This window comes from Schistocerca nitens, chromosome 2 (assembly GCF_023898315.1).
Source record: "Schistocerca nitens isolate TAMUIC-IGC-003100 chromosome 2, iqSchNite1.1, whole genome shotgun sequence".
In the NCBI taxonomy this organism is placed as follows: domain Eukaryota; kingdom Metazoa; phylum Arthropoda; class Insecta; order Orthoptera; family Acrididae; genus Schistocerca; species Schistocerca nitens.
The window spans coordinates 598549794-598576224 of record NC_064615.1 but is presented as its reverse complement, the minus strand read 5'-3'; the positions used below and the strand labels follow the sequence as shown (position 1 = coordinate 598576224).

General features: G+C 37.0%; 1 protein-coding gene across 3 annotated transcripts in view; it reads left to right on the top strand.

Moving 5' to 3' along the window:
• Positions 1–26431, top strand: part of LOC126236671 (thialysine N-epsilon-acetyltransferase-like) — a 58984-nt gene that overhangs the window by 22618 nt on the left and 9935 nt on the right. For all 3 annotated transcript variants that reach the window (XM_049946155.1, XM_049946156.1, XM_049946157.1), the window contains exons 4-5: positions 22262–22384; positions 23411–23577. In XM_049946155.1, the coding sequence (XP_049802112.1) occupies positions 22262–22384; positions 23411–23577 (290 nt within the window). The remainder of the gene's footprint in view (positions 1–22261; positions 22385–23410; positions 23578–26431) is intronic.

The following is a 26431-nucleotide window of genomic DNA, read 5'->3' as shown; positions in this document are numbered from 1 at the left end:
GACAGTTTTAGTCAGCCAGAAAGTTTCATAGTTAGAATTGTTTTGGTGAAAAGTTTGTTGCTTTGAATATTGACCAGTTGTGGAACTAATTTTTGACCTGCAGTTTTATCACCAGTATGAGCCTCGTATGTTTGTTTATAGAAATCTGATCGAATAAAGTGGCACAATGGTTAGCACACTGGATTTGCATTTGGGGCAAGTGTGGTTCAAACAACCATTTGCCAATCCAGGTTTAAGTTTTTGCTGGTTTTCGAAGTCAGTAAGGGTGAATGCTAAAGTAGTCCCTTTGAAAAGAACACTGCTGATATCCTTCTCCGCCCCTGTTTTTCACTCTGGGTTTTTGTTTCATCTTTCATAACCTTGTTGATGGTACATAAAATTCTAAAGCTTCTTCCTACCACCCTGACAGACATAATAATGATTAAAAAAGAAAGAGCTCGTTGGATATGTAACATAATGTTACGCATATTTATGTGAGCTAATCAGCCACCTAGAATTGGTACAAGGTAAGATGAATTTGTTGTTTGGCTTAACACTAGCAGGCTCTTGGGCTCAAGGTGTACTGCGGCAGTTCCAACTTCCAGTTAGGTTACCGCCCCCGGGCGAGCTCAGGTGCAGAGACAGTGAGTGTGTTGCCGGAAATGGGTAAATCCCAGAGATAGGAATTTGGACAGATGATGCTCGCATTGCCTTTGTGCAGAATGTGCTCTTGGAAATGGCAGTGTGTCAGACAATTTGAAAGATGACCGAGTTACAGCTCTTTGAGATTCAATATGAAATATTAATGCAAATTTGAGTACATTTGCGATCTCAGAACATCCAGTGACACAATAATGTCTCAGCATCTTGAAAATTACAGAAGTTAATATCTCACAGTGAATACGCATTTTCACAATGACCCTCTGACTTAACAACTTTTAATCACTTCATGCGATTTCAAGAAACGTTATCTCAGATGATAGGATTACACTGTAGCTATCGTTCCTAAAATCTGTGTATTTGTATCTGTTTTATTTATTGATTTACAATGTCTTTTATATCTCTTTCATTATGCAAATGTTTATTGGAACACCATATTCTCCACCTTTACACAACAAATGAACACTGCATCAGTACCTCACATATTATTACACTTGGGTTTTTATTTAGTGAACAGGTTACTATTTTGCCAGTAACTGTATTTAAATGTTGATTGCAAATGATATTAAAGAAAGCGTGCTAATTTAAAAGTGGTCAGTTGCATGTGTTAATGGTTACCACAGTTGAAAACAGTGCCAGAAGACGATTCTGTCAAGCAAGCATAAATAATTGTTTAAGCAATTTTTAGCGACAATCTGTCGTCATTTAATATAAGAGCACTTGTGCAAGAACGCTGCTTTATTTATTTATGAACCAACTGTTACTTATACTTATTGCAAATGATCTGAATGTAATCAAATGTTTTTAATATTTCTTTTGTTTAAATGTTGTTATAATATATTATTTTAGTGTGAGAAAGTGGTCAAAATAAGTCAGATCATGTTTGTAGTGTGTAAGAATGATATATTGTGGTGGGGATGGCCTTCAGCCAATGGGAATTGGACAGTGGTGGAACACTATGGGAGTCAAGTGGAGACTGGGACTTCATGAGGAAGAACTCAAGGGAGAGATTCTAGACACTTTGTGTCAAGTGCTGAAAGAAGGCAGACCCAAACAGACTAACGTGCACGGTTGAGTCGTATAGGTGATTGTTTCTGGGTGGTGACAGCCACTACAATACTCTAACTTTTGAAAGGACTTTATATTTTAAGGGATCTGAATGTGCTCCAGAGTAGACTCTAATTTTTGCCACTTGGTTTACGGAACTGAGAATAGACAGAGTATAAGTAACTCTTCGTATTGTGTGCACTAATCTGTGAATCTTCGTTTTGAACTTTGAACTGTTTTGAGCTGGTGAATGTTTAATGTATTGTGATCATGATATGAAATTAGTTTTCATGGGTGTTTGATTACTATTTAATGTGGGTATTTTGCTACCGTTCTTGTAATGCTCACAATGTAACTTTACTGCATTTGATAAGGGTATTTTCAGTCTGTATTTTAACTGATTATCGTAGGACCCCTTCCCATTTATTTAAGATGTCCTTTCTTGAATAAATATTATTCAACTTAATTCTCTTTCACCTACATCAGTTACAGATATTGGAATAGAACCTTTGTTATTGGATCATTCATTTGAAAATTATTTTATATTTGTGTATATTTTATTAATTCAAAATTCTAGCCAGTGCATAGACTATTTGACTGCAGGATCATAGCTGCAGTTTATTATTTGCAGCAAATTAGCTGGGTAGCATAAAAGCAGACGTGCTGCTTGATTCTATGACTACACAAGCTATTCTTTTTTAAACAGAGCGGTGCATAGCCCCAGTACCTAAAGTACGAAAAACTACAGGTAAAGATATTACTGATTGTCTCGTATGGACTGCTATTTTTAAGAGCAACTGCACTTGACAGTAACCATTAGGTACCGTTGCTGATAAAACAAAATACAGGTACAGAAGCAGTCTGTAGACTAACTTATACATGGTGCAAATTTGTTGAAAAATGTATTTGGGTTGTATTTTATTGCTGTAGTTTGAAATATTTAGAAATGATAAAAAACAGAGAAAATAGATGATTGGTGGATTAATCAATAATGGAAATTACCTACTTTTTCTGGGTAAGAAGAGTTACTGGCAGTTAACCATAGAATGTGAGTGAATGACCGTCAATTCTACTGTTGAATTATGTCTTAATTTCATTAACAGTCTCTCAACTGAGAGACTTCAAAGCAAACTTCAAAGCAAAATAGCAGAATTCCTTTTTCTACTCTACAAACCACAGTACAATGTGTGGCAGAGGGTATTTCATACTAATATTACCATTTTCTTTCCTATTCCATTTACATATTGAATGAGGAAAAAATCACTGACTGCAATCCACAGCAGTGCACCATAATCTCTTTTATCTTACTTTCTGCACCATAATCTCTCTCATCTTACTTTCAAGATCCCTATGCAAGATATGTGATGAAGGCTGCAGAGCTGTCAGTCTTCTCAAATGCTGGTCCTCTAAATTTAACCATCAGTCTTTTGTGGAACAACATTGCCTTTTTTCCAGACATTTACATTTAAATTCAAAATGTTATAGTTGTATATGAGCTGTCAGATCCACCATGATCTTAGCATCCCATTTTTGAACTTGTTTGATGTCTGATTGATAAGGACTTCAAATGCTGAAGCAGTACTCTAGAATGGATCCTATTTTTGTCCTGTGGGTGGTTTTCTTTGTATATGCAGTACACTACCCCAGAACTCTTTCAATATATCTAAGTCTTCCATTCATCTTTCCTACTATGGATTTTACACATCTGTCCTATCTTGTACTGATTTGTAGTATTAACCATAAATATTTAAAAATTGTGACACATTTCAGAAGTTTACATCTGTGTAATTGGCAATTACTTTTTTCTTCATCTTTTTTGTAGCCATTATCTTCTGTTTGTCAAAATTTTGAGAAAGCTGACATTCATTACACCAAGTGAAAATTCTGTCCAAACCATTTTGGATTTTCTTTGGGCATGAACCAGCAATAGAATTAATTTACTAGTCAATTTTGAGCTGTCATCTTACACGCATGAATTGCATTGTGATAATGACAGATTGTTTTCATATAGTCTGTAATTAACATTGTGAAGATTTTTTATTCTGAAAGATTCTGTTTCAGGATTTTGGAAGCCAAATATGTAAAATATTGCTATTGATCATTTTAAATTTTGGTCTGTGTATGAAACTGCTTTTGCTTTTCACTGTGCAATGTGAATTTAGGATTCTTTAGTACTTCGTACAACAAAGCGGAGTAGAGTCTGTGTACTGTTGATTATTTATGTTTGTTCATTATTTATGTTGTATGCACAAGCATCGTATGTTCTGTACTCTTGTATTAGAAACTGAAGGTAAGGAAATTATATGATGAATCCAGACTAATTTGATTTTTCCATCAAAATGGAATAGCTGACAATTAACTTATGAAAGGCAGATGTAATAAAATATTTGTTGATTTTCATGTTTTACTTATTTTATCATGTTATGTAAGTGTCAGCTGCAAGGAGAGATACAAAGGGAAGCTAAACCTGTCTCTAATGGAATGCTGCTACATATACTATTACAGAAAAAAATATTTGTGATTTTATACCCTATTTCTGCCCCAAATGTTAAAAAATTAATTTTATTACTGCCTTTTCATCATATTGAAGTAGAGAATGGCATTAAAGGCAGGCTTGTTTTGATGAAGTCATTAAAGGCAGGCTTGTTTTGACAAAGTAATACTCAGATATTTTTAGAATCCACTGCCAAACATTGTCACCTCAGCTCGTGTTTCTTACTGATATGTGGAAGAGTTGTAAATCTAAGGCGGATTTTGTTTGCTATAATAGGTGAGGTTACCCTTAAATATGGGCCGCAAAATATTTTCATGGGAATTTCTGTGTAAAAGACAAGGACCCTTGAAATAAGACCATCAGGCCAACATCACCTTCGTTAACCTCAGTAAATACGAGAGCTATCCACAAAGTACATTACGTTTTGGAATTGAAAATAAATAAAGTATTGGAAATTTTTTTAATTATATACAGATGAAAGCCACACTTAAATACTACTACTATTCTACATAGTTGCCATTTAAATTAAGGCACTTATCGTAGCGATGGACGAGCTTGGAAATTCCTTCGTCATAAAATTCGGCCGCCTGCGCCTTCAACCATGTGGCGACTGTCTTTTGGGACAGAAAAGGTGTGATTTTTGTGGATTTCCTGGAAAGAGGCACTACAATAAACTCTCAAAGGTATTGCCGAACTCTGCACAACCTCAGAAGAGCAATACAAAACAAGCGCAGGGGAAAGTTGGGCTCAAAGATCTTGCTGATTCACAACAACGCCCGGGCCCACACGGCAAATGCCACTCATGAAGTTCTTGAATCTTTTAAGTGGGAGTTGTTTCCTCATCTGCCGTGTTGAGTGGTACTTCAGTAAATAAATTAGTGAAATCAAAGTGAACTAGAAATTAGGATATAAATGAAAAACTTGGTTTAGTTTTGAGAGTTACATACTCGCAAGCAGCGGGCCGAACAGCAGAACAGAAGAGACAATGACCATGAAGTCAGCAACTTCCACATAAGCGGGCGCTGTCGATTCAGCCGTCAGGGCATCGCCCGACCGGCTCACGTGTTTCTCAGTTGTCGTATGTGAGCAAAGGCCCTCGCCTACATCCCAAGAGCCAATGACCGACGTAAAGAAGATTCTTCGAGAAGCTATTCAATGTGACAGAAGAGGCAATGACCGGCTCACGTGTTTCTCAGTCGTCACATGGGATCAAAAGCCCTCACCTACATTCCAAAAGCCAACGACCGACGTTAAGAAGATTCTTCGAGAAGCTTTTCAACGTGACAGACGAGGCAATGACCGTGAAGTCGTTCACCTCCAGTAAACTGAAGTGAATAAATACGCGAGACGCAGTGGGCCAGACAGATGAAGTCAGATGAAGACGGAGACGAAGACGAGAGACGAAGGAAGAAAAGAAGAGTAGCAGTAGTTTTCAGTCAGTTTCGGTGCTGAAGACCCGACCTGGCACTGAGCGACTTCCACTTATTCCCAGCAATGAAGAAGTGGTTGGCTATGCAGCGTTTTGATGACAACGCACAGCTTCAAGAAGAGGTAACCACGTGGTTGAAGGCGCAGGCGGCCGAATTTTACGCCGAAGGAATTTCCAAGCTCATGCATCGCTACGATAAGTGCCTTAATTTAAATGGCAACTATGTAGAAAAGTAGTATTTAAGTGTGGCTTTGATCTGTATATAATAAAAAAAATTTCCAATACTTTATTTATTTTTAATTCCAAAACGTAATGTACTTTGTGGATAGCCCTTGTACTTTCTAGATGGACGTGAGTGACTCCAAGACCTGCATAACGCTTACACGTTCATAAGAGCCAATTATCGAATATATATAATTTGCTCCTGTGAACATGTACACGTTATGCGGGTATTGGAGGTCACTCACATCCATCTAGAAAGTATTTACTGAGGTTAACGAAGGCGATGTTGGTCTGATGTACATGATGATGCCCTTTAGCTACACTGTCTAAAGGATCGTCCTAAGAAATACCAAATTAAGATCAGCCTGAAGATGCCTAAATAAGATGAAATGTGTATTTGATAAATAAAAAAGCTAAAATTGCAACCAAGACTGTTTTTCAACTAATACTACTAAACACTGGTTTGTTGACTCATGCCACAGTGGATTGGAAGAATTCCTATGATAAAAAGCCTTAAAACCTCTGATTTTAATTTTGAAACTCCCAATAGAAGTGGAGCTTTAGACAAATTAGAGTTTGTAACATTCAGCCATCCATGTGTGATGCCACTTATATTGAAACAGGTCTCTGAATCATTAACTCTTCTTGTCTCATATAATTGAGAACATACATCTCATGTGCTACATTAATTGTGTTTCTTTAGTCTACACACACAGTTTGGAAGTGCAAGAGAATGTGAAATCAAAACATTTTGTTTTTGTCTGTGAGACGAAAGAGCTACATCAAGCTCTACATCCTAACGTCCATGCCATTTTTTTCCCTCGTCTATACTTTGTAGAAATCATGCACATTGAAGTATGCAATCCTTACCAAAGTGACTTGTGTAGAGTGCTTGAAAACATGATTTTGTGGCATGTAAAATTTACTGATACTACTGTCCATTCCGAACCAAGTTAAAAACTTTTAATCATGCTCTTTATGTATTCCCCACTTTTCAGTTTATTCTTCTCCATAAAGTCAAGAAACTCTTGACTCTGTTGTAACTTGGTCTTTTCTGGATAAATGTAAGGATGTTCCCCAAGCAAATACTGTGCATGCAAGTTTGTGAGAATTTTCTTTTCACTTTAAACAGTGGTTGCTCTAACTTGGTTCCTTGGTATCAATGTGAATAATAAATTTCCACAAACATCCAGAAAAGCACTTTTATTCAAATTTGCAATACTTTGATGGGATAATTTACTTGCATTTAAGACATGCTCTCTATAGATTGACAGTAACACTTTTTACTGAATGTAAACAGATCAAAATTTGATAGGCTGTGCTTAGAAAAGTCACCTGAAACAATGGTCATGGATCATAAAATTTGTTATCAATAAAATAAAACATTTTAGTTGAAGCTGAAATATATTTTCATTCATCAATGTATAGAAGATTGATTTATCAAGTGAGTCCCCATTTGAAATGTAATAGTTGTATTCAAACTTGAGCTTATAGAACTTGAAGGAAAGTTATTTCAATCAGCATACATGTCGCTTAAAGTAATGGACATGGAATATGGCGTATGTTTAACAAACATGTGTTGAAGTAATTTATCAAAAAGAAAATTTAGTTGACAAAATTATAAAACTATGAGTCATAATGACTGGTCAGGAGGCAAAATTCCAGTGCTGCTGATACACACGTAAAAGTGAAAAACTATGTCTGGTCTCCCTCTTCACTTTGTGTCCACTAGTGTCGGAGTGAGCTGACCCTCCTTTTTAACCTTCCCAACCTAGCCCCCCCCCCTCCCCCTCTTCAAAAGCCTGAAGAAATAAACTAGTAGGTACAAAAGTAGGAGTAGATTTTTACTATATATATCTGAATTCGCAGTACTGGAATTTCTGCTCTTGAAGATGTCTAGCCAGCCATTATGTCTCTTTGTATACTTCTGGTCATTAAAATTGCAACACTGTAAAGACTGCATGTATAGAATGGTGAATGACATGAAGTGTGCTATGTACTTGGATATGCAAATGATCAGTATTTCAGCAATAGCTGCACAAAGTAGAAGTAACTCCATCTACATTCTATATATGGGGAAAGATTGTGCAGTGGGTTTGTCATTCAGAAATTGAGTGTTGTTTGTTTGTGATATTATGCCTTGTGTGAAAAGGAGAAATGTGTACAAGCATGTCAGAATTCATCAGTGACTAGATCATGGCCTACCAAAGCTGTGGTTTCTCGTCTCATTATTGCTGCTATTGTTGATCAAAATCCCAAAATGTGATGCAAATATGGAATCCATAGGTTCACGAGGGTCATGCAGTATCTCAGCATCCCTGAGCAGAGTACATCATCATCTATGTGTGGAGGCTCTGAGGAGAAATAATATTGCCAGATTCCTTTTGTCATCATCACATGAGTGCAGCACTTAGCGTGATAGTGTTGAGTACAATTTACTACACAGTGATTGCCTCTGATTCATACAGCCAGTAATTTGGACAGCAGCTCTTCCATTTCTTGTGTGTTAAGACCAATAACTGTGCCCTGGTTTTGAGGTTTTCTGTGACATTACCTTTCAACAAGATAATGTAAGAACTCATGTTGCCTATACTGCCCTGACTTTCCTTAGTTTTGTTTATTTACACGTCATGTTCTGTACAACCAAATTGAGGAGCTAATCTCCAAGGTCATGGAATGTGTCATTATGTGAAATTACATCATAAAAGTAATAACAGATAAAACAATGTTTTTGAACCCAAAAAAGTCAAGCCATAAGTTTAAGTAAAGGCACTCAACAGTACAACATAAGAATCAGCTTAATTTTTCAAGGAACTCCTCAACAGACTAGGAGTGACCCATGAAGAAACTCTTCAATTTCGATTTGAAAGCATGTGGATTACCATTAAGATTTTCGAATTCTTGTGGTAGCTTATTGAAAATGGATGCAGCAGTATACTGCACACCTTTCTTACAAGAGTTAAGAAACTGCTATTCAAATGCAGATTGGATTTCTGCTGAATATTAACTGAGTCCTAGAAGATGAAGAGACAGCCGCACAGGAGGAAAGAGTGGAGCTGGAAATAGACAATGAAATCAATGAGGCAAGAAAGCCAACACTACAACAGGTCTCCCAAGCTGTGCACAAGTCAAAAAACAATCGAGCCCCTGGGGTAGACAGCATAATTGCGGAATTAATAAAAACTGGTGGTGAGGCTGTAATAAAGGAACTGCACACATTAATATCAGATATATGGGAAACAGAAACTATGCCAGGTAATTGGAAAATTGGAATAATAATCCCCATTTATAAGAAAGGGGACAGAACAGCATGTGAAAATTATAGAGGTATAACACTCCTGAGCACAACTTATAAGATTTTCACAAGTATATTAAACGAAAGGATACAGAAGTGTGCAGAAGGCATACTAGGGGAATATCAGTGTGGCTTTCAACCAGACAGAGGAACAACTGATCAAATATTTGTGATAAGACAAATGTTGGAAAAGTTCTATGAATATGATATAGATCTGCATTTCCTATTCATTGGCTTCGAACAAGCCTTTGACAGCATAAATCGGCAAGAACTATACAGAGTACTGAAATAATTTGGTATATGTGCTAAACTAATAAGACTAATCAGAATGACAATGACAGAGACAAGAGCAAAAGTAAAAGTAAAGGTCCTTAGCAGAACAAGTGAAAGCTTTGACTTTAATAAAGTTATGAATCAAGATGATAGTCTGTCCACTGTCCTATTCAATATAGCCCTGCATAGTGTAGTAAATAAAATCAACAAAAGAGGCACCATATTGATGAAAACTAGCCAGATATGTGCATACGCTGATGACATTGCTATAGTAGGAAGAAATACCAATACACTCTTAGAAACACACCGGGCAATGGAAACAGAAGCCTTAAAAATTGGCATCATAGTAAATGAAAAGAAAACAAAATATATGGTAATGTCACAATCTGAGACCAGAAGAACCTCTAAAAACCTAAACGTCAATGGGAAATGCTTCAAAGGAGTGTCCTCTATTAACTACTTGGGGAGCCCTAATAACAAATGATAACAGTATTGGAAAGGCTATAATGGAAAGAATACAAGCAGGAAACAGAGCTTACTTTGCAAGTATGCAACTTTTCAAAAATAGCCTTGTTACAAGAAAAACAAAACTGCTAATATATAATTACCTAGTCCGCCCAGTTATCACATATGGGGCAGAGGTATGGAACAGAACATGATAAAAATGCACTAAGATTCATTGACTGGATAATACTATGTAAAATCTATGGGCCAATAAGGGAGGAAGAAGGCTGGAGAATACGCTACAATGCCGAATTACAAGAGTTAATACAAGGCAGGGACATAGAAAAATTTGTGAAATCATAGCGAATACGGTGGCTAGGACACTTGGAGAGAATGGCAGAGAATAGAATTCCGAAAAAAAAAGAAAAATGATGGACGGTGTGATCCATTCAGCTAGGCGAAAAGGGAGACTTAGAAGAAGATGGATTGACAGGGTAATAACGGATATCACCAGTATGGGAGTCTGGTGGTAGAAAAGAGCAGCAAATAATCGAGAAGTGTGGAGGAAGATTGTTGAAGAAGCCAAGGCTCACCAAGGGCTGTAGTGCTACTGAAGAAGATTAACTGAGTGAAAGTTGCTAATTCTTGGAAATAAGCTAACATTGCTCACAAGAAATGCCAGTGAAGAACAAATATATTGAGAGGGCAATGTCAAAATACCCATACTAGTGAACAGGGGTAGACAAGAGGTTCGCAAACTTACACCACTTATTGCCTGAACTGCCTGTTTCTGAGCCAAAAATATCCTTTTAGAATGGGAAGAGTTACCTCAAAATATAATATCATACCACATAAGCAAATGAAAATAAGCAAAGTAGAATAATTTTCATGTTGAACGATCACTTACTTAAGATACTGTTCATATAGTAAAAATGTCAGCATTAAGTCTGAACAAGATCCTGAAAGTGGGCTTTCCATGACAGTTTGCTATCTATATGAACACCTAGAAACTTGAACTTTTCAGTTTCACTGATCATATGCCCGTTCTGTGAAATTAAAACGTTGGGTTTTGTTGAATTGTGTGTTAGAAACTATAAAAACTGAGTCTTACTATGATTTAGCATTAGTTTATTTTCTACAAGCCATGAACTTATGTCATGTATTGCACTATTTGAAACAGAGTCAATGTTTTACTCAACATCCTTCACTACCAAGCTAGTGTCATCAGCAAACAGAAACATTTTAGAATTACCCGTAATACTAGAGGGCATATCATTTATCTAAATAAGGAACAGGATTGGCCCCAACACTGATCCCTGGGGCACCCACATTTGACCGTACCCCAATCACACCCCACATCACAGCCATTCTTAACACTGTGAATAATGACCTTTTGCTGTCTGTTTCTAAAGTAAAAGGTGAACCAATTGTGAGCTACTCCCCGAATTCTGTAATGGTTCAACTTTTGGAGCAATATTTTCTGATCAACACAATCAGACGCCTTAGTTAAATCAAAAAATATGCCTAGCTTTCGAAACCTTTTGTTTAATCCATCCAGTACCTAGCAGAGAAAAGAGAATAGAACATTTTTAGTTTTTAAACATCTTCTAAAGCCAAACTGTATATTTGATAGCAAATTATGTGATATAAAATGATAACCTTACATACACACCTTTTCAATAACTTTAGCAAACACTGATGGTATAGAAATATGTCTAAAATTGTCTACATTATCCCCTTCTCCCTTTTTATAAAGCGCCTTTACTACCGAGTACTTTAATCGTTCAGGAAACTGATCATTCTTACAGGAAAAATTACAACTATGGCTAAGTACAGGGCTAACAAGTGCAGCACAGTACTTTAATATTCTGTTAGGCACTCTATCATATCTGTGAGAGTTCTTAGTCTTCAGTGATTTAATTATTGCCTCAGTCTCCCCCTTGTCATCATCACAGAGCAGTATTTTAGGCATCAGTCTCAGAAAGGCATTTTCCAAGAGGGTTATATGATTACCTGTAGAAAATAAGTTTTTATTTAATTCACCAGCAATGCTCAGAAAGTGATTGTTAAATACTGTGCATATATCTGACTTATCAATAACAGAAATATTTTTACTACAAACTGACTTTATGTTGTTGACCTTGTGCTGCTGACCAGACACTTCCTTCACAACTGACCATATGGTTTTAATTTTATCCTGTGAATTAGCTATTCTGTTTGTGTACCACCTACTCTTTGCCTTCCTGAAACATTTTTAAGCACCTTACAGTACTCTTTGTAATGGGCTACTGCAGCTTGATTGTGACTACTTTTAACATTTCTATATAATTCCCATTTTGTTTTACATGATATCCTTATCCCACTAGTCAGCCACCCAGCCTGCCTGTTACTGATAGTACCCTGTTTAGAACATTCTAATAGAAACCAACTCTCAAAATGCATGAGAACTGTGTTAAGGAAAGCATTATGTTTGTCATCTACGTTGTTGGCAGTATAAACATCCTGCCAATCTTGTTCCTTAACGACGTTTAAAAAACTCTGTATTGCTATTGGATTAGCTTAGCTTTCTTACATTGTTTGTAATTATATGTGACATTTGATTCAGTACAAAAGCCATTTAGTGTTAAAATTTATGCATCACAGTCTGAAAGGCCATTCACCCTTTTACTAACAGAATACCCATCTGGTAATGAAGAATGAATGAAAATATTGTCTGTGCCTGTGCTACTGTTCCCCTGCACCCTAGTTTGAAAAACACTCGCGCACACACACACATATCCATCCACACATATGCAGACATATTTAAAGACAAAGAGTTTAGCCCAAACTCTTTGTCTTTAAATATGTCTGCTTGTGTCTGTATATGTGTGGATGGATATGTGTGTGTGTGTGTGTGTGTGTGTGTGTGTGTGTGTGTGTGTGTGTGTGCGCGAGTGTATACCCGTCCTTTTTCCCCCTAAGGTAAGTCTTTCCGCTCCCGGGATTGGAATGACTCCTTACCCTCTCCCTTAAAACCCACATCCTTTTGTCTTTCCCTCTCCTTCCCTCTTTCCTGATGAGGCAACAGTTTGTTGCGAAAGCTTGAATTGTGTGTTTGTGTTTGTGTGTCTATCGACCTGCCAGCGCTTTCGTTCGGTAAGTCACATCATTTTTGTTTTTTATATATAGATATATTTTCCCCACGTGGAATATTTCCCTCTATATATATATAGAGGGAAATATTCCACGTGGGGAAAATATATCTAAAAACAAAGACAATGTGACTTACCATATGAAAGCAATGGCAGGTCGATAGATACACAAACAAACACATACGTACACACAAAATTCAAGCTTTCGCAACCAATGGTTGCTTCGTCAGGAAAGAGGGAAGGAGAGGGAAAGATGAAAGGATGTGGGTTTTAAGAGAGAGGGTAAGGAGTCATTCCAATCCCGGGAGCGGAAAGACTTACCTTAGGGGGAAAAAAAGGACATGTATACACTCGCGCACATACACACACACATATCCATCCGCACATACACACACAGACACAAGCAGACATGTCTGCTTGTGTCTGTGTATGTGCGGATGGATATGTGTGTGTGTATGTGCACGAGTGTATACCTGTCCTGTGACCTCCCTGTTGGGCAATGCAAATAATCACATCTCAAATCAACGCAAATAATCACATCTCAAATCAACAGTTCTCTGTAGAAAACTTACAGTTCTGACATTTGAAGTTGCATTTGTGAGTGAGACTGCATGTTGGCAGTCCAAGCTGTGTACATCTGTCCGTGTTGTTTATGACACTTATTAAACAGAAGACTAGCTGCAATGTGGTCCATCTGATCAGTATTCGGTTAACAGAGCATAAAGATCACTGAAAGAAAAATCACTAGCAACCAAGAATGGTTGAAATTTCCGCACCAGTTTGTAAGAATGTTAACTAGAAACATAGTGATTTGCCACTCACTGGAAATGTTATAAACAAGACAATGAAAGTCAAAATGTCGGAGGTAGACTTTACAGCTCTCTGGAGACTTGTTAAGGGAGTGAGTGGCAGTGGGGGCATTGCCTTGCCCACTGACTGACCTGTAAATGATTGCTCATGGTGTTGCTGCCAAAGTTCCATAAACTTTTGGTCCATCACGCTGGCACTGGTTGTAAACGTGTCGCCAGAAATGATAGTGTAGTACTTGTCACCACTGAAGTGTCCGCACCTGACATGAATGTGTAATCTGTGAACAAAGCCAAGTTTGTCATGAGTGGAACACTACATAAACACCAAGAATGTAAACTAGAATGTCAATATCCAAAACCAGGTTACTATACAAATAGAAGCTAGATGTGTTTTAACTGAGCTCAGGCGGCATAATCAAACAAGACCGGCCCAAGGTCACTGACAGCACTGAGCTGCTGTTGGCCCCACCTCTAGTAGTGCTTGACGGTGGTCAACTTTAGTACCTCCAAACTGCTACCGATAATGTCTGACGGCAGGGATAGTAAATTCTCCACATCTCTCATCCATTTAAAACATGGTGATGGGATGCCAAGAGACCTGATCCCTCCATAATGATGTTATTCTGTTTATTTCAACCACCTTCAATAGTATGTCAGGAAACTTCCTGGCAGATTAAAGCTATGTGTCGGACCAAGACTCGAATTCATGACCTTTGCCTTTTGCAGTGGAGTGTGTGCAGAATAATTTTCTTAAGAAATGAGTATCCATACCTAACCTACAAATAACAACCTTTGGGGTGCTGTTAAAATGTACCAAATGCGCTACCCTAGCATGACTCATGACCCATCCTCACAACTTTACTTCCATGAGTACTTCATCTCCTATACCTTCCAAACTTTACAGAAGTTCTCCTGCAAAACTTGTGGAGTAGCACTCCAGGAAGCAAGGATATTGCTGAGACATGGTTTAGCCACCTGGTGGATGTTTCCAGAATGAAATTTCACCCTGCAGTGGAGTGTGAGCAGAATAATTTTCTTAAGAAATGAGAATCCATACCTAACCTACAAATAACAACCTTTGGGGTGCTGTTAAAATGTATCTATTGATGCCACACGCTTTTCAGCATGCTTTGTCTAAATTTGTCTATTTTACAAGACACATTTTTGTTGTTGTCCTGTGTAAAGGTTATTAAATACGAAAATTTCAGAGGTTTTAATAAATCATGTTTTAAAACCAACCTAGTGTGTAAACATCTCTGCTAACAGTTTATGGGCCCATGTTATAAAGTCGAAATAGTGATACATTTTGAAGTTAAATGAAACACAGAATGTTGATACAGTAGCATTCCAACATTCAAATTTTCTGCCACCTGTAGAGACAAGAATGAACAGAAAAAATTACTGTATTTGCCTATTTGGCATCAAGATATGTTTAGAACGTGAGCAGCTATGTATATATGTGTATGTCCCAATTCCAGATGCAATGAAAGCATGTACAGCCAATTTATGTGCATTTACAAGAAACAAACACAGCATAGGAGACCTGAGACAAACTGAGAGAGGTACCTGCAGATTCTGATCTATTTTTTGGGTGGCTAATAAATCTCCTAACACCACATCTAGAAATATGTTCATCCGTAGAGGATTATGTATCTAAAATTATCTTTATCTCTCAAGAGTGAAATGCAGTTGAATTTAAAAGTAAAGAAGAATGGGTTGTTGTATCCTGCTGGTGGGCCTTTCAGATGACTGCAGATGGATGACCATGATTTTAGGAAATTCAAACATTCTCATACTAGAAATGTGGAGTTGCTACAGGAGGTAAAGAATGAAGTACTTTGTCATTCATCTACAATCTGTACAGACAATAAAAGGAACCAAAAGAACAACATGACATGAAATAAAAGTTCCAAGATGCTATAATTGTAATACATACAAATGCCTGGCAGAACATGATAACACCAGACTTGATCTGGCAGCATAATGATATGTAGATTCAAGTGATTTAGGACGTAGCTATCATGTCAAGAAAATGGTGTTACACCAGTGGTGAACTCTCAAGTTGTGGTTAATAATGACAGTCTACCTGTGAAAAAGAACTGTGTGGACGTATATAGATCTTCAGACTGAATTAAAATGGCAGGCATGTTGTATGACCACAGTTAAATAGCAGTCTTTAGTGACTTTCCTTGCCCTAAGTGACGATTTTTCAAGGAAAGTGTTTTTGTACACTACCCAAAGTAAAAGTCAGGTGACTCAGAAAATCAGAGATTTGAAAAACTAGGTTAAAAGATAAATGAGGTAGAACATTTGTTACTGCGCACAGACAATTGGCAAATATATCTCAATGAAGATGTGTCAAATTTTTGAAATAGATAAGGGATTAATCATCAGACAATAGTTTTGCGTGAGCTAGAACAAAATGGTGCAGTCAAAAGAAACAACGAACCTATAGTCAGGTCAGTGCAAGATGGTTACTCTTTGAAGCCTGTCGTACTCATAGATTACGCACCTATTTTTTGCCAAGAAAAGTGCCATTAACCTTTATTTAAAACAAGTGGCAATTAAGAATGCACAAAACAGAAACAAACACACTCTAAGAATAACTTTACAAAAAAATATAGAATCCTGTGAAATAACTTGAGAACCTGTCCACCAAAATGGATAATTGCTGAGATAATGACAAAATCACAGGCAAAACATTGTAATCATGTATTGCAACAAGATTGAGGACTTCCAATAGTGGATGATAAACAGATATAGATTCTAATGGGGTGTGACAAATGAGAACCCAAACCTAACTTATGAAGCACATCTTGGCACCATTTCTCAGTTGTATCTATTGACTCCATGGATATTAGTGTGTGTGTGTGTGTGTGTGTGTGTGTGTGTGTGTGTGTGTGTGTCCAAATTGATTATTGGACAAGACATATTTTGGTGGTGTTCTGTGTATTTGTGATTAAAAAGGAATTTTGAAATAGTTCAATGAACTGTAGTTTCAGACTGACGCAGTGTGTAAATTTTGTGTTTGTATGGCGTAATTGGGAACTTTTAATATTTATTCTAACATATTTTTCAGTAGTTCTTTTCACACTTTTTTCATTTAACTACACCAATAGTGTATAATTATTACCTGCTAATTTACCCACTTTCTGAAGTGTAGCAGTGTTACTCTCATGAATAGTATAACAAGCAATTTCATTTTTATATTGTTAATATTGAGATTATTGTCACTAGACAAAATTCAGTACATGCCTTCTCTTTTGAATTTATTGCATGGCAGCAGTAACTACACACATAAGGTTTTGATGAATTGTTGCAACTATGTCTGGTCATTCCACATCAAGCAGTCTAGGTTTAGTGATGTTCTCCACTTGACTCATACATTTTGTTCACACTTTGTTTGTAGGTTTACTAAACAGCCAGTGAAAGGGAGATATGTAGCCCCAAAACTAGTATTTTGTGAGTAGGAACATTGTCAAGGGAGATAAAATGTCATTCTGATATTTGAAAAGTTTTGGTCAAGTTTGAAGTAGTTTATTTCTATGGATAATTATGATTAAAGCTGCAAAACTTGGTAAAATGGTTAAAATTTGCCTTGTGTACATTCTGTAAGTTTTAAGTGTTTTATCCTGTATTTTTGCTCCAAGTGGCACTCCACAGTCATCAGTAAATTTTGTTGTTACAAAGCTTCTCCCAAGCTTAAGTAGGACGTTCTCCTTTTGTGACTTTGTTGTCTAGTAGCTTGTTCATAAAACCTGCAAGTAGTATTAATTGTGGGCTTATAGGTTTTGAGATTGTTGGGCTGAAGTTGACCAAACAGAAATTTGCTAGAGGGAAAAAAAAGTGACTTTTAAACTCTTGTTTCGTGAAAAGTATGCCTGGTGCATACATGTGTTAATCGCTATTTGAAAGACCATTCTTCTTTCTACAATATTTGAAATTTCCATACTTGCTTTTGCTCAAATGTCTTACAATTATCCAGCAACTCTCTCAAGCAGATCATTATTTTGGGGTATCATAAAACATAGGAATTTTTAAGTATTTATGAGTCATAATGAAATTCAAATCTTGCTTAGGTCCATGGTGGATATTGACACTACCAGTTAGTAAAGAAAGTTGATATCCTTATTGTAAGGTGCTAAATCCAATAACAAGTCAAGTTCAGTCATGGGTTACAGATTTATTTCAAGTTCCCTAATGGGTCCTTAATAGCTGTTGCCAAGCTTTGTATAAGTTTCTTCGGTAAGTTTCCAAGGTTTTTGGATACTTAGCAGAGACTCCCAGGCTGTGTTTGGGTCTTTCTATATTTCCAAAGCTATCAGTTTTTATAATGACTGCATCTGAGAAAAGTATTGCTGAACCAGTGATGTTTTAGAAGTCATACGTATATTCATGATATGTTGATCGGGGATCAAACATGAACTTTTTTGAACTGTCCATTGAAACATCTCAAAAGCCTTTTGGGATGCATAAAATTTATTAGTGATAAAAATTACAGGTTTTATTGACAAGCTAGTAGAGATAGTAAAGTCACAAAAGGAAAGCTTCCTAAACAATGTACATAAAGAGAACGAGGTACTTATACATGGGAGAAATTTTGTCAAAGCAAAATTTATTGATCACTTTGAGTTTGCTTGGAGTAAAAATAATGGCTCAAACGGCATAAAACTTACAGAATGTGTACACTGCAAAATGTTCAACAGTCTTCCCCAGTTTTGCAGCTATGCCACAATTTTTCTTTGAAATAGAGCAGTTCAAACTTGACCAAAAGTTTTGAAATGTCACTGCAACATTTTTGTCATCCCTTCACTTAAAAGGTTGCCATAAATAATTTTTAAAATATGTGGTCTAAAAATTTAGATACCTCTGCTGCTCACATAGCAAACCAGCATAGAAGATTTAAACAAAATTTGAGATGGTTGAATGGAGACCCCTATACTGCTTGACATGGAATCACCTCCTTTTGAATGAGGAAAGCTCCTCAAGTTTACAGTTAGTTGTTTTAGCAGCTGTTTTGTTTCTCCACCCAATTTGTAATGTTATTCATTATTGGTGTTCTACCTTTAATTTAGAGACATTCACTTAACATGATGTAACAAGTCAGTCACATTGACCTCTGTTAAATTTTTCAGCAGCGAGAATTCTCTTACTTAAGTGCAAGTGAGGTGACAAAACTTGGCTTGCTTTAAGCTCTCAATTTATTTAAGAGCATGTTCTTAAGGAATACTTAGTCCAAGTATAAATGGATGAAACAAAGCCAAAGAGAGGTGGTTATGTTTCTGTGTATTAAAACAATGAGTTCTATAAAGTTTGAGGGTTGTGGAAAGCAGCGCAGCAGTCAACATCTGTTGGTAGGTGCAGTGGCTGCACAGTTAGTCGGTGTCCACCCTCTGTTGTCAGCCACTGTACTTTTGCTACAAGAGGCCTTCAATGGTCAGAGAATAAAGAGTGTCATGATGAGATCCAAGGACTAACAAAATAATTTTTTTTGAAAAAATTTGTGCACACGTTCTGAGTAGTAATTAACTTGTTCTGAAATCTGCACATTAGCAAAGGAACTTGAGAGACTGTGTAAAATCTATAATGTCCACAGTGTTATGACTTTCATGAGAGATGAATCTTACAGCACTAAACTGCCAGTGATCCAAGTGAGGACAGCACTGCTCAATTCAGCCACCTCATATTCCTCCTAACTTAAGAGAAAACTGTTAACTTTTGAGGCAGGAATGTGGAACATGTGCTCCTCTGGCTATGAATGTAACCAAATCACCAAAATGAAAGTAAAAACCAGTATTTGTGAAGAAGAAAATAGTATTTTCAGCCATCAGTGCACTAACTGTGTAGCATTCATTTGTATTTATATTTGCACTTGTCATTTCATCAGTTAAGTTAGTATAAGCAAGCACATCTATTTTGTAGTTAAGACGAAACTCTGTTACATCAGCACATAAAACGGCAGCTCTCCAGGTAACAGTTTCATTGTTAAGGAACAGAGTTTTGTCTACCATTACTTAAAAAATCATTTGCAAGCAGGTTTAACATAATCTGACCCGAATTAAAAAATAACTTCTCTATCCTCTTCAAAAATCAAAAATGTCAACATAAAAGCAACAAAGTTTGAATATCTGTGAAGAAATCACAAAAAACATCTTACCATATGGGACAAAAATAAGACACACATTATTCAAACAGATGGTTTATGTTATGTAGTAACAAATTACTCGACCACAATATTATTGCATAGGGGAGTTAGGGCACTTTGGTCAGCTTATCTTGGGTCAATGTGTAATCAGGGTTGATAGTATAAGTACAACAAATTGGAAAGCCCAGCAATGCGTTTTTCTTATTCATCATTGTAACTTCACCACATGTTTCCAATAACTGCCAAGTCCAATAATATCATGGTTGAGCATTACTAACTATGGGAGCACAAAAATATCTTGTAAAATAGTGTACTATGGTGCTCGCAAATTGTAGCGAGTATGCTGGATACCACTGTATGACACTAGATTTGATACTTCAGAAAAAATGCTAATTAAGGCAATTTTTGTGAGTAGCATATTATTTCCGTCTGTTGTATGATGTTAATTAGAAAGTCACCTGTTATGAACATTGTAGTTACCTGTCATGAAAGGTATATAAAAAAAGCTTATCAGTTCTCCTGTGTTAACATAATATCTCCTGGTACTAGAGTCAAACAGTTTTGACTAAAAGTTAGGGAGCATGCAAGGCAGTGGAGTACATGAATACGTGAGACAGTGTCTGGGGGGGGGGGGGGTAGGGCAGAAGTCGTAGTTTTGTGTAAAGTGCAAAATATTTACTAAAGACTGCTGCTCATCATCTTCAGGTGCTCACTGACAGAAGTTGACAATTAGCTGTCCCATGAAAATATTGTGCAGCTAGCTTACACTAGAGTATCTGATGCAATGCCTGTGAACCATTCAAGCAGTCATTACATTGATAAAGCCCTAAACGGCACAACTCCAGATTTGTCTGTCCATAGACACAAGATTGCTTTATCCATTTAGAAAATCACAGCTAGCTTTCAGATAACAGAAGTTCATTATAACTGAAATAATTGGGAGACCTGGAAGCCAAATACTACTGAATCTATCAATTTACACCAAAAAATGTTAAAACTACTTGAAAAATTCACTATTTCCTTACTTTTGAGAGAGGTTTCTTTTTCCATTGTGTCCCATAATTCCTAGAGAGGGAAAAGCTTCTATTCATAAATCAGCATGGACTTAGAAAGCATCAGTCATGCAAAATGCAACTCTTTCTTGTCTGTTACAATATCATTCACATCATGGATATATAGGCCAATGGGTAAATTGTATATTTTTAGATTCCAGAAAGTGTAAAACACTCTACCACACTGCAGACAGTCAACGTAGATCCATGTATGGGAAATAGATTCTCAAATATGTGACTGGCATGAAGACTTTTTCAGTAATACAAACAGTATGTTGTCTCTGATGGTGAGTTTCATCAACGACAAAGGTAATCACAGGAGCACTCCATTGCAATGTGACAGAACCACTTCTGTTCTCCATGTACATAAATGATCTGTTGTGTAAGGTGGTCATCAATCTGAGACTGTTCACTGATGAAGCTGCTGTGTAGGGAAAAGTCTTGTCATTGAGTGACTGTAGGGAATGCAGGATGACTTTGACAGAATTTATATTTTGTGCAATCAATGGCAACTTGCTTGAAATGTATACCAATGTAAGGAAATGCAAGTAGATAGGAGAAATATTACTGGAATGTGTGAATACAGTGTTAGTGATATGTTGCCTGACTGTCATTAATTATCAAGATGGAAAAATGCAGAATGGCTTGAAATCAAGTGAGCACGTTAGGTCAGCTGTAAGAAAGACAAATAGTTGAGTACGGTTGGATTGGAAGAGTTCTGAGAAAATGCAGCTCACCTATAAAGCAGAATTACTTATGCGACTCATTCTTGAGTACTGCTGTAGTGGATGCTTACCAAGTCAGAGTAAAGGGAAGCATTGAAGCAAATCAGAAGTGTGCTGCTGATGTTGATACTGGTTAGTTTAGTCACATGAGAATTTACAGAAATGAACTCAAATTCAAAACCTTGGCGGAAAGATGACTGTCTTTGTTGTGAAACACTTGTGAAGAAGTTTACAGAGCCAGTATTTGCAACAGGCTGCAGAATGATTCTAAGCTGCATCTAATGTTCATCTTGTGTAAGAACTGTAACAAGAAAATAATGGGATCAGGCCTTTTATAGACACAAACAGGCAATCATTTTACACTCGTTCCATTTGCGAATAGAACAGGAAAGGGGATGGTGAGCCTTAGAACAAAGTATTTTCTGCCATACTCAGTACAGGTAGAGTATGTATGTAGATGTATATTTACACAATGCAACTTGCGGTCTTTTTTAAATGAGCTATACTTGGAAGCAATTACAAGATCTTGGTAACGATCTTCTTTTTAAATGTTTAGCACTTGAAGAAGACGGATTTGATTCCAGACACCCGTTCTTCCACTGTTATGTGGCAGAAGTTGCTGCAGGACCAGAAGAAGATGCTGTTGTTCCAGACAAAGAAGAAAAGAGAGGAGCTTTTGGTTAGTATTATAATACTGCCGATTTTTAAAGACCTAATAGTTCATTTTTGTATGCTAATAATTTTGGAGATTTACAATTATTATAACAAAACAACTCAAAGTCTGGGTTGAAATATCAACAATATTATGGAAAGGATAGACTGTTACGAGACGATAGATTGTTATGCCTGATACAGATGATACATTGAGTTGCAGACAGGCACAACAAAAGTACTGTTACAACTGAGCTTTCAGCCAAGCATTTTTCGGATAGGGAACACACACATTCACACAAGCAAGCACACCTCCTTCACACATGACCACTGTCTCTGGGCAGACGTAGCGGTCACACGTGCATGAGGTATGCTGGGCGGTCATGTGTGCATGAGGTATGCTTGCTTCTGTCAATGTGTGTGTTGTCTTTCAGGAAAAGGCTAAGCTAAATGTGTAACTCTTTTTGTTGTGTCTGTCTGCAATGCAACATGTCATCTTACTACAATCAATGAGAAAAGAATCTCTACATCAGAAAAGTTGTTACTTGTATAAGGTACATCAAGAAAAGTTAAATGTTCCCTTCTTTGAAATTAAATTGTTTGATGCATGAATGAAAATTAAAAATAAGTTGTAAAATAGCCTTTCTTACTATCACATATTGGCTTTTTAAGGAGGGAACAATTGTTCTGCCACTTTTAGAAGTTTTCATTATAAACACAACAGCAGACATTTATGACCAAATGAAATCCAATTTTTGAACAAAAAATAAACAACCAAATAAAAACACAGTTGTTGTATTAACTAGATAAAAAGGAAGTCACAGTCACATACCTTTGTATTTATTACATGTAGAGCAGTTGAGAAGTATCTGGAAGCATTATGATTAGGCACTATTTGTAATTTAAAAAAAATGTGGTAATGCTTTTAAGGTGATTATGACTGGAATTAAGAAACACTAATGAGAAAAATAATAAAAATGCATTTAATTATAAATACTCTAGTAACTCTTGCATCTTAGTGTTTGCTAACGTATCCTATATTTTATGCTTTAAGGATTAGAAGATGCTGTAACCAAAACTCGCCAACTGATCGCATATGCAATATACTTTTATGGATACTCTACTTGGAATGGTAAATCAATGTTCCTAGAAGATCTCTATGTAACACCAGATTATAGGAGTGTTGGGCTTGGTTCTGCACTTTTTGATAAAGTGGTTACGGTGAGTAGCTTTTAATAACTCAGAATATAATATTTTATTTATAACATACATTGTGTTGAGATGAACATTATTTCATTTAATTTTTTTAAACAGAGCTCTAGAGAAGAGGTTCTGTTGGTTTTGTGAGATCACCTATAGAGATTTCTCACTCCGCAGTGGGACTGCATATGGTGACAATGATTTTGCCCCCCCCCCCCCCCCCCCCCCACACACACATATACAGTATTTTGTCTGAGGTGACTACACTTCAGAAGTAATAGTACATAGTGAAGGGATCTAACACTGTGATTTTTTTAACTGTCTGTATTTTCATTTAATGGACACCTTTGTTTGAGGAGAGAGCAGACGGATTGAAAGAGTACATTGAGGGTGCCTACAAAGAGAGGAGGAACTGTCCGATAGCTTGATAGAAGATGAAATGTCAGGAGGCAGAAGGGTTAGATAACTTTCTAGCAGAATTTCTAAAATCATTGTAGGGCTGGTAACTGAAAAAGACTCTTGGATATATGCCATCAAGTTTTCAGAGAAAAATAATGTGCTCTATCCCACATATAGCTAAGGCAGACAAAAGTGAGAACTACTTCACACCCAGCTTGACAGCTCATGTATTTAAGTTGTTGACCTGAATGGTATACGGAAGAAGGGATAAGAAAACTGAAGCTCTCTTAGACAGTGATAAGCTGGTCTGTAGGAAATATAAAAGCAGCAAAGAGGCAGTTCTGATGATACACTTGATAATAGAAGTAAGACTTAAGAAAATTCAAGAGTTTTTTATGGGATCTGTCAACCTACAAAATGTGTTCAGTAACTTAAAATGGTGCAAGGCGTTTGAAATTCTCAGAAACGTTGGTATGTGCAGCGAAGAAAGACAGGTAATTTACTACATGTACAAGAAACAAGAGGGACTCATAACCTTGAAAGGCCAAGAGTGAAGTGTTCAGATAATTAGGCCATAAGATGATGATTGTCTCTCTTCTCTAGTAGTCATTCTGTATATTGAAGAACAATGAAGGAAATTTAAAAAAAAAAATCAAAAAAATCAAGAAGTGGCATTAAAAGATTTGCAGATGAAATTGCTGTTGTATAGAAAAATGGAAAAGTGCTACATGATCTATTTCATATAACGTCGAAAATAATCAATTTTTGACAATTGTTGACATCTGTGCCATATGAACTCATGGGAGGCTGACCTGTTAAAATTCCTGGAATCTCTAAATACATTCTCCCTTTTAAATTTCGCATGATCCTATTCCAAATCTCATGCTACTTTCGTAGACATTGATCTCATCCTCACTGTAGGTCAGCTACACACTTCCGTTCACTTTAAACCTACTAACAAACAACAGTATTTACATTTTGACAGTTACCATCCTTTCCATATCAAACGTTACCTCCCATACAGCTTGGCATTTGAGCCAAACACATTTGTTTGGCTGCAGACTGTTTACAGCAATACACCACCATTCTCACCTCAGCCTTCTCTGGGTGTAATTACCCCATCAGCCTAGTTCAAAAGCAGATTGCCTGGCTATCACATCCAATCCTGGTACTACTGATCCCTCCAAAAAACAACTTCAGAATACACTATTTGTCATTAATTATTATCCTGGTGTTGAATGTATTAATCAGCTACTTTGGCAAAGCTATGACTTCTTAAAATCATGCTCTAAAAAGACATCCATTCTGTCTGAGGTTTTGTCCACCACCCTTAGAATAGTATTTTGTCACCCTCCCAATCTCTGGAATTTCCTTTTCAGACTGTGTGCTGCTCCTGCACCCATCTCCCTACTCTGTGGCTCCTATCCTTGTGACCATCCCTGCTGCAAGACTTGCCCTTTGTACCATCTTGTCAGTACCTACACCAGGTCTGTAACTGGCAAAACATATACTATCAAAGGGAGAGCCACCTGTGAAATGACACATGCCATATATCAGCTGTTATGTAAAAAGTGTTCAGCCTTTTACATCGGCATGACTACCACCAAGTTACCAGTTAGGATAAATGGGCCAGGGAGGAGGTGTATACTGGCAGCACAAAGTATACTATACAACATGACAGTTGTGACCTTGGTGCCCGTTTCGCCACACGTGCCATCTGGCTTCTTCCCCCAGACACCAGTTTCTCAGAACTCCACAGGTGGGAACTAGTGCTACAATATGTCCTTGGTTCTCACCACCCACATGGCGTTAATTTACGTTAATTTCTTGTGTCACAGCATTTCTTTGCAGTAACTACACCTGCATCATTCATTTTTTGACCTGTCTATTTTTTGCCTTCCCCCTCCCACCTCAAATACATATAATGCACGTAGCTTTTCACTCTCATTAACTCGTGCATGATGTTTTAGCAGTAATCTGTCTTGCATATTATCCTGTCTTCCACCTTTTAGTTCTCAGGCTTTCAAATCTCGTCTGGTGCAGCCCCAACAATGTCTTTTCTTCTAATACCATCCGATAAATCTCCCCTGACACAAGATTCTGGGTGGCCGTGGAACTCTACTCCTTTTCCTAAATCTCTCCAGTCCTTTTCCTTCACCCCTCTTCCTTCTCCTTCAGCCCTTCTGCCAGAAGAAATAGCCACTGTCTCCAAAAGCTTGCATATGCAAAACCTTTTTTTATGTGTTTCTTCTTCTGCTGGTGCTTAGTGAGTATATTTTTTACCTATCCATTTACAGTATATAATCTATTTAATGGAATTGTGCAGAATATGGATGAGAGTGATGCACAGAAAGACAAAGGCATTATGGAGCAATAGAAGTGATAAAATTGAAGAGCATGCCATGGTAAAGGAATTCTGCCAGCTTGGAAGTAAAATAACACAAGATGGACAAAGCAAGGAGGATATAAGTAGCAG